Source organism: Dermochelys coriacea, chromosome 2, assembly GCF_009764565.3.
Source record: "Dermochelys coriacea isolate rDerCor1 chromosome 2, rDerCor1.pri.v4, whole genome shotgun sequence".
NCBI classification, from domain to species: domain Eukaryota; kingdom Metazoa; phylum Chordata; order Testudines; family Dermochelyidae; genus Dermochelys; species Dermochelys coriacea.
The window spans coordinates 122,452,426-122,468,077 of NC_050069.1; the positions used below are offsets into that span (position 1 = coordinate 122,452,426).

Here is a 15,652-nt window from a genome sequence, read left to right on the forward strand (position 1 = left end):
GTGAAGACAAATTTCTGCAAATAAGCCCCAGGCAGGTAAGTAAGACCTATAAGCATGATCCTAGTAGTGGGAAAATTCCTGGAATCACAAATCAGATGTAGAGAGCTGTATAAAAATATTCATACTGTTGGTGTTCCTAGCAGAAAGGAAAAAAACCTTTTGTTCTAGTTTCACAAAAAAGTAAAAAACTTGTTACTTTCACCCACATTTTTGGTGTTTTTCTCCCCAATAGAGCAAAAGGCAGGTTTTTGCAGGCGCCTTAAATTTAATTTGAAGTTGTGTGAAATTCCTTGTCAAAATGAAATTGAAAAAGGAATGGATGTGAAGTTTCTGCCTTTTTCTGCACCATAATACTATCCCTGGCTAAGTGTAGAAACTGCACCAGACAAAGACTTTGTAGGCCTCATAGCCTGTAAGAAATACTTTTCAAAAATCATTGCCTGTGTTCTACTGAACTTTGTTTCCCTCATATAGCTCCTATCTCATCTCTTTGATGGTGTCTAACTCCTTGACTGGTTGCAAAGTATTGCTACCTGGTGGCCAGCCCACAATAGAATTGTGTATGGATTACAAGTTTCAACAGCCACCAGTATTCTTTAAAAAAGAGGAGCGAGCGAGTGAGTAGGCGAGAGAACAAGAGAGAGAAGTAGCAAGAGGAAGATTAATACTGAGTCAACTTCTGTTCCCTTTAGTGATAATTCTAAATAAGATATTTAGTGATAATTGAAAACTGTGGGGAAGAAGGAGGGAAATAAAATTCAGAATGTCTGAGGGAGTGAAGGAACACAGATTATTAGCTGACTCACACAGTTCATCTAAGGTCAAATCAAACAAAAGAAAATTTATCTCCGTAGTTAGATACAGTGACTCAGTGTACAAACACCCAATGAATAGGAAATGAATAGAATAGAGCTCAATGAATAGAAACTAGGGACAAGTAGCGGTCAATTAGGACCCACTCCTTCAAAAACTTATACACCTGCTTAATTTTACTCACAAGAGTAGACAAGTTAAGTTTGTGCCTAAGTCTTTGTGAATTCCTTAAACTCTAAAGAGGTTGATTTTCATTTACACTAAGGCCATTTTACATTGTGTGAGCAGTGGAAAGTAGCCTTCAAGTGTAAATATAATTTACTCTCATTTAAAAACCCCTTTAAAATACACACATCTTTCTGATGTTAAAATGATAAAATTAATCAAAAAATGGTACTGTCAGGAAAAGTTTTACAAGACTCGTTTGAAATTTGTTCTTTTCTTCCTACTGTTTGAAACGCTCCCTTAGAAGCCAATGATTTTTTTCTTCTACCAATGTTTTCTTTTTTCACTTAGCAAACTTAATTGTTCCCTGTGTTTTAAATGGAGCTGGAATTATTATGGCTGCATTTAACAACTTCATCCTTTACTCTTCTTTTCTAAGCAAACACAGTTGTGCACTACCAGATTAGTCTTGAATATCATCAACATTGTGATGGAAACAATGTTTGTTAGTCAGCTGATGCTAAGCAAGTCACTGAGTTGTTGTAGGATCTACAAAACAAGTGGTATTTTGTTACTTTTAATTTCCTAGTGTGGTAAATTAAAAAAAAAACAAACACCTTCCTAAAATAAATAAATAATACTTAGCATTTATGACACTTTACAAATTCAAACTGGAGTGAAGATATTATTTCTCACTACCTCCCTGTGAAGCAGGGATAAGTAATATTACCCTAGCACAATTTCACTTGATTACAGATGGGGACATGGTCAGAAAGATGAAGTAACATGCCTAGGGTCACACAGTAAATCTGTGACAGCCACAGGATTAGAACTCACACCTGCCCAATTGTTAACCCTGTGCTCATTTTCCCAGAAGCCATTACCTCTCATAAGGCAAGATAATCAAAATCTAGAAGGTCTTTCCTTTCCTACAGTATAATGACAGGGTCCTTTTGAAATAGTTTGTACTATATTTCCCCAGCTTTTCTAAGTAAGGAATAAGATGAGACCACATTTACATCTTTAAAATTCTTTGATTTCTATTTATATAATATACATCCTTCTAAAATTATGCCAGCTGGAAGGTTTGTGAACGTTCCTCAGTTGTTAAAAATGTGTTGATTTCACATTTACACGAACACAGTATCAATCTAACATCTGTTTATTACAGTAACAACAACCCATTGTGTTGTAACATTGGCACTTCTTTTCTCCCTGTACATTAGAATAATGAAGTTTGGTTACTGAATTGTTAGCAGTGCTCATGATCACATTGCAGATCTCCTCACTGCATGTGGATATTCCACCCTACTTTAGCTGTACAGATACACGAGTGGTTTATATGTTAAATATATATCAGTCACCGAGGATGTAAGTTTACAGTTTCGGACCATTAATTTGAAGCTTACACACCCTACTCATGCAAAGAAAGAAGGGTTTGGCTTTCAGAACAGGCTTCCTATTGATCCACGTAAGGCTGGAAACTATGTATAGAAATACAGTCAAACCTTTTAAGATGACATACAAAGTTTCCAGTAAGAGGATGAGATTCTTGAGACTGAAGGCACTGAAAAGCAGTCTTGTTGCCTAGCCAGTGAACTCAGGTTCCTATATTCCCTTTGATTTTGCATACAGATGGGAGCTTGCACTCATGGGTCAGGGTTTTTAAGAGAGAAAACCAACAGGGGTTCCATAAAAGTTACTGTAAAAACCTACAGTTTTTAACAGATAGTGATTTCCTTTCTATAGTTTTTTCTATCCATCCTACATAATTTTATATCCTTGCTACAGAATTCTAAGGCTAGAAAAACCCATAGAAAAGAAATCACTCCTTGCAATTTAATATGACTTTCTCATGTGTGTTTGGATAGCCATGACTCAAGATCCCTTGGTGAGAGGTGTCTCCTGGAAGTCCAACATTTGGTTTTGGGGTGGAGGTGCCTTTTAAATTTCGAGTCTGAGGTGTTATCTAGGGATCAAAGTCTGATAATCGGGGTGACAGGTCTAGATATCTAGGACAAGGGACTAGGATGAGGTTTGATACTAAAATAACGAAGAGTGGAGTTGGAAGGAGGAATGCTGCCCAAGCAGCCAGGTCTGGGTTACTGGGTGAGGGAGATAGCAGGCTAGACTTGCAGCTGAAACATACTCAGTTTAACTGAAAACATAAATTTGGAACAATGTATCCAAAACCGAATACTAGCCTCTTCACAGCACTCGGCTTAACTGTACAAGTGTTTCTGGAAATGTTTAATAGAAAAAAAATTATTAAGAAACACTACAGGCCCAGTTATGTACACATCTTTTCTTCTTTTTTAATAATCACTTTTATATTGCCTAAATCCCTAAAATCAGTGTCTGGACTCTAGCTGGAGGCTTCCCAAGAATTACTGCTTGTCAGCACCCCTTCCACAGAAATGAGGCATTTACCTCCACTGACGTAATGTTAACACATCTTTGTCCACTCACACACTGGAACTCTCTTTACGGGAAAGGTAAAACCTCAGTTTTCCCTCTCTAACACACACACACATATAATCCAGATTTAAAATAAACAATCTGTGTCAGTAAAATGGGTTACTGGCTGCCTTGAAACAGGCCTGAGATACAACATGGCTTCTCAATTTATAAACCTGTAGAGTTCACTTTAAATACCTGGATATGATAAATTGGGATGGCTGAGGTTACTAGTCATTGACGTCTTTTACACCTTGGTCACCAGTTCAAACCTCAGACATGTTGTCAGTGATTAGTGATGAGCAAACATGAATTTCCGTTAATTTCGGATCTTTACTTCATTCACAAACTTTCTGAGTTTCTCCCTGCTCTCTACCTTTGTTGGGTAAGAATTGATAAGTTTTCTTTCCTCTGCTTCAATAATCTTCTTGTGGGTCTCTGGATCTGGGAAGTGTTAAAGGGAAGTAAGGGGTATGACATTCCCACCAGGCTCTCCACATCATCACATCAGGCTGTGGTACTGGAGTCTGCTGAATAAGGTGTTTCTGAGGCTTCCTTGACAGAAATGCCATAAACTACACAGCATTCCTCAGAAACCTTCAGTTCACCCGAGATTTGGGTCTTTTATGGGAGTGCTGTGCCCACTGAGGCTTCATCAGCAGGAAAGCCCAGACAGCAGCAGGCTGAATTTCGGTCATCTAACCGTGAGATATGAGGCATTTGTGGTGAACCCACCCTTCCCAAGATTCAGCAAAAGTTTGGTTGGAGAGAAGCAGAAAATTCTGGTGGACAGGGATGGGATGAATTGATTTTTAATTAAATTAGTTTGTCCATTCCTAATAGTAACTAGTACATGGTAGCCTATGTGAAATGAGTTGTTGATCACATTCCTTTGACTAGAGGACAGGTGCCCACATAAAAAAAACCCATCACTGGTACATTTGTTGGCAGTCTCTGCAGAGAGACCTAGCTGATTTTCTTTCACCTCAAGGTGATCCCTCCAGATCATGATTGTGGTCAGCTGGTAAAATAGTGTGCAGAAACTTGCATCAGTACCAGCACTGTAGATAAACAGAGGATCTCAGTCAATGGGACACTTTAAAAACTCTATATTGGCCTACAAAAACCCATTCAGCTAAATTTGGCGTATGCATATCTTGGTAATTGTTCTACAATAACTACAGCACATGTGATGACAATCCTCTCTACTTTATATAGAAAATCTGCTACTCTCTTCCAGACACAAACTTCACCATAATCAGCCATACCTTTGTGACCTCTTGGTTAGACTATTATAATGTGCTGCCTAATTGGGCATACTCTGAAACTGATCATTGACTGAGGCACTTGTAGGAGACAGCTGCTTGCTTCTTAAAATAGGGACAGGTTACTTGTAACTGACATCCTGGTAGCAGTGTAGCTTGTGACAAAGAATACAGTCTAATATTTAGTATTAAATATGAACTCCTTCACAATTTAGCTACCTGAGTGAGTGATCACATCTTGCTTTTTTGAATCTGCCCAGTAACAACAGTCAGGGCAGGGTATAACTGCTTTTGGTCCTTAACACTGGAAGAAAAATGTAGGACTTCCTCTGCCAGGTGTCTGAGGAGTGAAACTCCATTCAGACCCATTTGTCACAAACTCCTACTGGCTGCATTTCGAAATGCATAAATCTTCTATGTTGGGATTAACCCTTCCCTGACCATTTTGCAGATTCCCTCCCTTGTTTGTTTGTTTCTGCTGTTGGGTTCATCTTTCCCCGCATCCTTTGCACCAGGTGAATACTGACCTCTTTGTAGGTAGGTTGCTTATCTCTAGGGCTATTTGGTTTCCTCCTTTGCCTAATTCCTGAGTTCTGTCTCACTATATACAGTATTTGAGCTAGTTGGTTCTTTTCGAATGTTGTAACACTCTGGATTTTGACTTTTGTTGTTCTGCTCTTGCAATAGGCACCCGACAAAGATGTTACATACAAGGATAATACCCATAAACCATTTCTTGGGGTGAGGGGAAGAGTGGAGTGGGGAGGGAGCCTGAATACAATTTAGGACACTCTCTTCTGCAGCCTCTTTAACTATGTCCAGGATAAAAGGCTGTGCTAACCTTATGGGATTAGTAGTACAGAAGAACTGTTTGGAGTGAGGAATAAATGTCACAACACACAATCAGTGGTGACACAAAGTGATATAAAAAGAGGGCTTGGTAGGCTTTGTTGCTCAGTTACCAATACAGCACACAGAGCAAACCTGGTCATATCACTAACCTGAGCTTTTCCTAATACCTCACATTTCCTCTGTTTACAATTCCATCATCATAACCAACTTTCTAATCCCCACAATGCATTGAAATAGAGCCTAGGATCAAGAGGGAAACTGTGCCAGAGATTAGAAGTTTGGGGATTTACAACTGGTATCTAATGCAAAACTATAATAGGAGCCAATCACTTTGGTCAGAGGACAGTCCTTGTTTTAGAAAAGATTTTTTTATATATATATATATATATAGACATTTTCTTAAGGATCAGAATGTGGAAACTGTTTTGTGAGTTAATCAGACAAAACAAAACAAACAATTCCTTTTCCACTCATCCCACCCGGAAATCTGTTAAACTAAAGACTGGAAAGCACCAACTCAGTAACAGATGTAGTGAATTACAAACATATATTTGTCACAGATTACTATACAAGACTATTTTCTTGTACAGTATTTTCTGTCCCACTTCAAAATACATTTTTTGCTTTCATTATTATTAATCCATCTTTTCTGCATGTAGCTATTCAATATTAAGCATGACTGAAATGCAGTACAGTTCAGCACTCTGGCAAAAAGAGAGCCTGCAAAAAATACAAAAAGGTTGCAAAAAGGAAACCTGATTTAAAAGATATTTTTGGTAGGCAATCAGGTGGTTTGCTTTGAATTTCAATGACTGTCGATAGTACTGTAGTTTAAGTGTTACTGCATTTGCAGAAGGGCTGATGAGGAGTTTTAGTTTACTGCATTCTTAACCATAATACAATAGATAAAATTCTAAAGTCACTACACTACCAAAGCTATAAAAATATACTGGCAAGGCTGGAAAGAAGACATTTAAATGAGGCCAGGCTAGGTGTTTCCAAGAGGTGAGTGAGTGACCCTGTTTTATGTTATGCCAGACAATGTTAACATCTTAAACACTATCTCTGTCAAGTGACAGATGTATTATTGTCTGTGAATTATTAAAACAACTTCACCTTGTCAGCCTTAATCCTTTCTCGATTGGAAAAAAAAATCTGTCAAGGCAGGCATTCACTTTAGATCTATTACTAAATCTTTTTGACGCTTGGTAATATTTGTCATATAGTCTGCTTTGGTCAGCTTGTCAGATACTATGCCTGAACATTGGCCGTGACCACCAGCTAATCGCAAGCATAATGCTCTTTGTTTGTTTGTGAGTTCCTCCTGCCTTGCTGAGAGCTACCGTGTCCCCTTTCACCCACCCAACTGGGAGACCGGACAACTTGGAGATCATCCAAAACTGGCATTAAGATCCATTCCCTGGTTCAGGGAGAGTACTGTAGCTATTACAGCACACATCATTTCTGGGGGTTTTAATCAATAAAAAATTTTTGGACAGATAGATCTCTCATGCATGTCTGCAACCCCCACACACATGCAAATACTCCTTGAACACTAAACACAGGGAATGTGGCATGAGGCTAAAATCAATTAGCAATGTTGTTCAAAATTGCTTACGTTTTGTTACAGGCAGCCTCACTGTCACAGGCTATCCTGGTGTCATGCAGAGATGGGAAATAATGTGATCCAAAGATAACATCCATCCAGTGTATTGCTCAAGGAGCAATCTTTACTGTATCTGGGCAGTGCCATTGGAGACATGCACTACATCCTCACGTCTCCCTCCCAATTTTGCCAATTTGGTAAAGATGAGAAAGGGGTGGATTTGTAAGTTTTTAAAACAAACATTTCAAATCCTCCACCCCCATCAACCATTTGCCTAAAGTGAAGCAAGAGAGAAGTTAAAGTGAAAAGGATGGAGATGCTGGGGGTAAAACAGAATGATCAAAAATTTTCTGTGAAATTTTAACAGAAAATTGGGGTTTTGACCAAGCAAAAGCTGTCATGAAAATGTCTGCTTTTCCCAAAAATTATTAATTTTTGTTCGAAAACTGAATATCTGATTTTTTTGGGGGTCAAATGTATTTCAGCACTTGGCTTTTCCAATGAAAAGTCAACAGGAAAAAAAACACTCAGGTTATGATCAGCTTTAGAAGGAATAAACTTCCTCAGAACTGGATGTCCTTTATGGATGTCTTTCAGGATGGACTGATTTAAATTAAAATGATTTAAATCACCATTTTTAATCATGACTGAAATCAGCAAGCAGGAAACTCTGATTTAAATTGATTTTAATCATGTTTTGCATTTATACTTTTTAGTTATTTTACTTCAGAAAGGTTGATTCTTACTGGTTGTTAACCATTAAAACATTGATTTGCAACTAAATATAGTCTTTACATTAAATTTGGTGCTTCCTTTTTGCTAACCAGGAGTATACACTATACCTATATACATTTAGTTAAGCAGTTGTACAGCTAAACTTTCTCTTATTCAAATTCTTAATTTTATTCTTTTATGTTAGAAAATGGTGAATGATGCATTTTATTTACTAGATTATTGTTACTGCAATTCAAATTCAACTGAAAATTCACAAAAATAGGAATTTATTTTTTATTAAATAAAACTCTTAAATGTGTTTCATGCAGAAGAAAAAAGTTTATCAAAACAATTTTTGCATTTAAAGATAAATGAAGTATTAAAACAGTTTACCTATCTATCTAAACTATTTATCTGTAATTAGTGAACTGAACTAATTAATTCTGGGCACTATGGCCTTCAAGATTTTAGAACTAGGAGACCTAATCCTCAAACACCTAGTTTTTATTCATAGATTGGAAGAGGAACACAAGCCTTCCTGATTTTTCAGCTTCCAATTGGTTTCTCAACTCTGAATGAAATAGTCAGTGAACTAAACTAGTTGAATAAACTGAAATGATGAAAATTCTCTCTCTGTACCTGCCAAAGAGGTTACTGCTATCAAACAGTTTAGCACTTTTCAGCAAACTCTGGGTCCCAGTGCTTAGTCAATGGTTTGACTTTCTTTACAACCTGGCAGCACATATCTACTGCATATGTGTCTTTTTTTTTTTGGTATTTAATTTAAATTATTTGACTAGTTTATAAGTAGTTTAGGTCCCAACATAAGCTGCTAATTTCAAATTTAATTTTAAATATGTTTTTAAAAATATACCTGTATTTAATTTTAATTAAAAATTCAATGTATGTAAAAGTCTATCTTTTTTTTTTTTTTTTAAATTAAATTGAATTTTATGCACCCAGGTTTCTTTACAACTTTATCTACCTCTATGGTCTTCATAGCAGTAACCTATGCAAGGTACCTTGCAAACATTAATGAATTTACTCTCACTCTGAGGAAGAGCAGTATCCTCACTGTACAGATTTTACAAAACAAGACAAGAGATCAAGATCCTGATTCAGCAAAGCACTTTAGTACCTCACTTAAATATAAGCATATGCTTAAGAGTTTTACTGTGTCGTGGCCAAACAAATCTGCCCACACGACAAAGGGAGATAGTGGCAGACCCAGGAATCTCAGATCTTCTGAGTCCTAGACTAGCATTTTAACCACTAGAGTATCCTTTCTCCAATTTTTATATATAAGCAAGTTAAATGTTTCCCTTACATTGGTCTTTGACCTATTTTCTTTCTTTGAGCTATTCCTTTGGTAACCAAATCTGGCATTTTCTTCTCTCCTTCATATCCTTCACATTAATGGTCTAATTTTCAGAGATTTAAACAGGAATTGCAAGTGTCAAAATCAGTGCGATTTAGTTGTCAGTTACGTAGAGAAGAACCTTAGGCTAAACTGTGGCTTTTCCACAAGCCCTGTGTTTATTATTGCAATGCTAGTTTCCCCTTCTTTTGAAACAGATGCAGCTCTATACCTGGTACATCCCGCAGAGCATTAGCATAACTGCACTGCCTGGTGCATTGTGGGGCTCATTTGCCACCCACCAAAAGGGAGAGGGAGTAGCAGCTCTGCTGAGGCTGCTTTCCCCACTGTGATGTTATCTGCAATGTGGGCAGCCGGTACAGGGGGCTAAAAGATGTCTTGTGGACACTTGCTTGCCTGTGCAGGAGTGCTAGACAGGCCACAATCTGGCACTTATCCAACTTGTCTTACTATGTTCACCCTCTCAGGAAGTATATTGCTATTGTACGGTATCAGACTGCTGCACGCACCTGAGAGGATTGTTATGTGCACTTCAGAAAGCCAACACCTTCTGAGTCCATTATCAGAATAAAAAAGAATGGCTACCTTTATATGGCTCTTTAAAAAAGGCTGACAGGAAAGAAACAGAACAAAAAATCTTGGTAATTAAAAGTCAAGTTATCTTGCTGATAGGTATTTCTATGGTATTTCCCTAATATCACTGTAAAAGGCGAATTGTTTGGAAACCAAGAGTACAGTCATCTGTCAGGAGTCCGAGCTGGCACACCAACTTCTCTGCATGGTATCTCCACCCTTGAAAACTCTCCAAATCCACATCCTGTTGCAGAACATCCACTGTTTACTGGAAATCAATGTCTCATTTTTATAGAGACTTGCTTTTTATTTATTTTCAAATTTGTAATTTGTCAGATTTTTTTACTGGCTGTACAGGTAAAGACCAGAGAGATCAGGGGAAGCGATGAGAGAGTCGGGGTTCTACATAAAAATGAATAATGTTCCTAAAACATGAAAAAAACAGTGTGCTGTGGCATATACAGTTGAATAGCCGTTTGGAAGACTTAAATAGTAAGTAGGCTAATTTTCAATGCAAATTTAGCAGAAGGTATTTTTAACATCAATATTACATGAAGCTTCACACTCACATACTAGTATTTTGTAACTATCACTTCCCTCTCTACACCCCACACATGCAACAGAAGTAGACAGAGGAAAGTGGATGAAGTGCTAGAACTTCAGTGTTTATTCCAGGATTGATGGAGGAAACCTGACCCCATACACTCTCTCCCCTGAATCCAAAGCCCAGAAGTGGCATTTTTCTTTTCCACACAGTTCATGCCCTTAAATGCATTCTAAATGCACAAACATCCTGGGAGAATGCCATCTGGGTTGTGAGCAATGGGGGTAAATGTATACCCAAAAAATGTAGGGCTACAGCTGCGGAAAAATGGTGACTTTTTAAAATTATTTGCCCATTTTTCATTAAAAAAAAATTCTAACCTTTTTTGACAAGCTTCTACAAAGCTTCCTGATTTTCAAAAAGAGCTCAAGCTCCCATTTAGGAACCAAACTGAGTGGCCAGACTTTTAAAAGAACCAACAAATCAGATGCTGAGCTCTTCTGAAATATGATTGTGTTACAATGGGTGTTGCTGGGTGCTCAGCACTTGAAAATCTGGCCCTGGTCTCTTTTGAAAATCTCACCCCATGTGGGTGAATGGAAAAGGGACTGGGCTGATGGGCAATACTCAGGCAGAAAAAGATCAGTGGTGACTAACTAGATAGGTGGCAAGGATGCATTAGGGCTGGAGCTGTCCGAAGCAAGAGCTCTATGTATTTTATATGCTCCAGTCTCTCCTCCCTCTCAGTTCCTTCTCTGGTGAGACTGGGCTTCTTCCAATACAGCTGGAGCCTGTGTACAGGCAGAGATAGAAAACAAGTGTGGGGAAGAGGGTGAGAAAAAGAGAGATCATGAAGGAGCGAAGAGGGTCAAATGGGGGGAGGGAGAGCTGAGGGAAAGAGGAGACAAGGGGTATAACTGGTGAACGAAGAAGAGATGTAAATATAAATAAGTACCAAAAATACATAGATGGGGGAAAACCCAAAGAGGAGGCAACAAAATCAAAGAGAAGAAAGCAGGAGAGAAGTGATTGAAATAAGCTAGCCTGATGGGGACAGCATTCTTGTCAATCAGACAGGAAGCATAGCCTGAGGAACAGTTGATTAAAATAAAAAAGCTATGTGACTTAATCTGATCCCTTCAGGTTTGCAAACCTGTGCTGGGAATCTGGGGAGAGCAGGCTGTCTTGGGATACGTCAGCCTGTCCACTCCTGAATAGAGAGGTATGGGACATGGGGAAAAAAAAATCAATTGAAATTTTTGAATCGCCACAAATATTTGGATTGATTGGGTCAGTTCTTATTTGAGATGAAGGGCTTCAATTCATGTGAAGATTTCGCACTTAAGCACATGCTTAACTTTAAGTATGCAAGACATCCCATCAATGACTCACATGAATAAAGTTAGGCACATGCTTAAATGCTTTGCAGGGTTGGGGCCTAATTAGGAAGCTAAACAACCTTCGATTCTCATTCTCCTCTCCCTCAATTCCAATCCTCCATTCTCTCAGGCTTGATTTAAAACTGTTTCCAGGAGTTGGGTGTAGATCTCCTGCATTTCTGTAATTACCACTTGTTAGCCCCATTTAGAGGAATGATCAATGGGGCGGGGTAGGGAGCAGCGGGCCATTGCCTGGGTGACAGCTCCGTCTCCAACTAATCTTTCAAAGGATTTGACATCTCTTCACCCAGCCACAGCAGAAAATTTTTACCTAAAGTCAGCTCATTTTCTTCAGCCACTTTCACCATTTGAAAAAAAAAAAGGCCATGAATCTTATAACATTACAGTGCAACATTCAGAGTGCAAAACAGTTTTGACTTAGCATCAGAGGAGTTAAGGGAACACTTTCTTTTGTTAAGGGTTGTCAGTTAGTTGCAGTACTAAGAGATCAATGGCAGAATTGGAGAGATGTTCTCAGGAAGATCAATGAATACGGGAAGTTCACAGATGAGACACAGCTCATTTTAAACCTCAGGAATGACAACGGGCAAAAGGAGGAGCAGGGCCAGCTGTGAAAGTTGCCAGAAAGCACAGCAGAGGAAAAACGGGACGACATAAATGATAGCAACTGGTTAACTGAGAAGCATAGCATGGGATGACTATAATGGTAGCATCCAGCAGGATTCCAGCATTGATGTCACTGAGGTGGATTTAAAAGATGGGACTGTCAAGTATGATGTAATGGCAAATTGTGAAACAACAACAAGCAGAAGAGTATCTGAAGCATGCATTGTGGATAGCGGCTCCTATACAAAGGGATGAATGCCAGGGTAGTAGTTAGTCTTACAGCAGAAGGAAAGGACAAGGGTATTTTATTAAGAGGATTAATAAGACAGCGAGCAAAATTGTGCATGAACCTGCTGAAGATAGGCAGGGTGGAAGACACCTTTCAAAAAAGACAATCTAATAACAAAAATGATCTTCACATACTTCACCTAGGAACGCAGTGATATTCAAGGTAAAAAAAAGAATTTAAAGGATATAGGAGAAGGAAAGCAAAGGAGGGATCAGAAAAGAAAGCAAACAACTTCATATATACATATATGGAATGAGAGCAGGCACTCTGGAGTATTTCAGCATGTCCACTCCTGACTAGAGAGGTGCATGGAAATGAAAAAAACAAAACAAAAAACAGACTTTTTTTTTTTGAATCTCCACAAAAATTTGGATCAATTGGATCAGTTGCCAGGAGCTGGGAATGGGCGACGGCTCACTTGACGATTACCTGTTCTGTTCATTCCCTCTGGGCACCTGGCATTGGCCACTGTCAGAAGACAGGATACTGAGCTAGATGGACCTTTGGTCTGACCCAGTGTGGCCGTTCTCTGTTCTTAATTGGGTCAATTTCTTATTTGAGCTGAACTGCTTCACTTCATATGAAGGTTTGGCAAGGGACTTAAGCACATGGTTAGAGCACATTGCTATTCAGGTCTATTCCAGGCATTACCATTGACTCGTGACCATAAGCAAGTTGCTTAGTTTTTTTTGTCCTTCAATTTACTCACTATTGGAAACAGGGAGGCAGCAGCACCTCTGATTTATTGTCACACGCTTGATATGCTAATTATTCAATGTTAAGGGCTGAGTTCCTTATGAAAGACCAACACAGGGACACATTAGTATCCTTCTATAGCTAATCAGAAAGCATAGTTTTCAATGACAGGTTTAGAGTAGCAGCCCGTGTTAGTCTGTATCACAAAAGAAAAGGAGTACTTGTGGCACCTTAGGGACTAACAAATTTATTAGAGCATAAGCTTTCGTGAGCTACAGCTCACTTCATCCGATGGAAGTGAGCTGTAGCTCCGAAGCTATGCTCTAATAAATTTGTTAGTCCCTAAGTTTCAATGGTAACTCTGAAGTATCTGACCATAAGAGACACATTGGCTGAAACCAGAAAAAATGTCTGCAGGGTTTAATACCAGAAGACAGAGGTTACCAGACGGAAAGGCAAAATGAAAAAGAGGGGTGGGTGGCAAGGGAAATGACAGATAATATTGAGTCTGAACTAAGTGATGATGAAAATATATTGGCTGACAGAGCAGCAGAGTCAGTTTGGAGAAGAGTAAGGACAAGCAGGGTAATCATATACTAAGTTCTTATCAGATAAGACACAGACTCTCCAGGACAAGAAAAGAAAGCAGATCAAGATTTCTTTTAAAATCTGATGAGATGGTCTGTTACTTCTTCCTGTTCAAAGCTTAAAACCGTCTAACTTCATGGATGTTTACAATGCAAATACATAGGCATAATTACAATTTACTGGTGACAAATAACAGGACCCCTTCAAGGAAGGGCAAGTTATGGGTTTTCCTTTATACAAGGTACAACTTGCAACATGTCTGTACAGGGTTCAGACGCCTAATCTGCGAACACAACTCAGTCGGCATTGGTCCAGTAGCATATTCTCATTCTGTGTTACAGTCATTTCAGATTTACCTACGCTCTTTTAGCGGCCAGAACCACTTCAAGGCAGCATCACCGAACGTTTTTCTACCTCTTAGGAGACGCTGAATTTGGGTGGGAATGTGCTATTGTCCCCAAGGAATTTTATTTTACTTGGAATGCTAGGACGATGGGAAACACAGAGCTGATATTTGAAAAAACATTTAAAGAGAGTGAAATTTTAAAGCTATCCTGGTTAAGCAGAGATGTAAAGATTAGGGTAAGCAATAAGTAGAAGACTTTAAATATATATACATAAACAACCTTTCACAATATAAACAAGTTGGCAAGGAGGACTGAGACATCTATTAAAAACAAACAAGAGCAGGTTAAACAGATAATTACAGGAAGACAAAGAATTACTGGACATTCTGCTGTCAAGATCATTCCAGCTAACAATTTTTGTCAAGTATAGCTACACTAGAAAGGCAAAAGAGAAAGAAATGGTCCCCTGAATTGTTAAGAATTGGAAGTAGGGGATATAACAATAGGAACAGGTTAGTGTGCGTTTGTTCTTTACGGAAGAGGATGGACAACTGCTTCAAGGCCAAGGGTGTGTCTTCTGATAAGAGAGAAGTGTTAGGGTGTCTCTACATTAGGGAAGTTTGCATTGATGTAAGCAGTAGTTACAGCAGTGCAAACCCCTAATATAGACACAATATATCAATGCAACTTAATCCAGGGTGTAAACTTTCCCATCTTAGACAAACCCTAAGATGCCAATGGAACAGTGTGGAAAAAGGATCCCACTTATGATACACAAAGTGCTAGATTTAGATTACATATAATGTTTCCACAAGGTGAAAGAGATTTTTCCTTTCCTTGAAGAGATGAAGACTGAAATTAGTGAAATCCTAACTGGTATTTTTTTTTAAGGTCTCTGATGACAGATCAGATTCCTGAGGTCTGGGAAGTGTTAAACATCATTGTTGCAACAGAGGGCCATGGAAGGGAGGGAGCAATTAGAGAACAGTTATCTTAACATCACTTGTGGGAAAAATAATAGAAGCAGTTTTCCTAAATCACCTCAAGAAGCATAATTTGATTATAAGCAACCATTGTGTTAGTCTTGCAGGGAGGTCTCTGCTTAGAGCTAGCTTACTAAATTTCTTCAGATATTACTAGGACATCTTTTAGTTTTGGGCCATTCCTTGTTTCTAATATATGTAAATTAGGCGCATGAGAAGATAGCAAATTAATGATAAACCACATTTGCTGAAAGATCAAAACATGGGAGATACTGCCAAATTTTTTTAACGGGCACTGAAAGTTAGATGGCTAAATTTGTATTTAAGTACCTCAATAAAAGACATGTTGTGCTCTAGGTAACTCAATCCCTTACTT

At 38.5% G+C, this 15,652-nt stretch overlaps 1 protein-coding gene across 6 annotated transcripts in view; it reads right to left on the reverse strand.

Annotated features, from left to right (window-relative positions):
• The window catches only part of GMDS (GDP-mannose 4,6-dehydratase), a 565,099-nt gene that overhangs the window by 77,821 nt on the left and 471,626 nt on the right, over positions 1-15,652 (reverse strand). For 2 of the 6 annotated variants that reach the window (XM_043508398.1, XM_043508399.1), the window contains one exon: positions 4,120-4,496. The exons of the other annotated variants lie outside the window; for them this stretch is intronic. In XM_043508398.1, coding sequence (XP_043364333.1) covers positions 4,485-4,496 — 12 coding nt within the window. In that variant the 3' untranslated portion in view covers positions 4,120-4,484. Of the gene's footprint in view, positions 1-4,119; positions 4,497-15,652 lie in introns of those variants that run through there. 6 annotated transcript variants of the gene reach the window in all.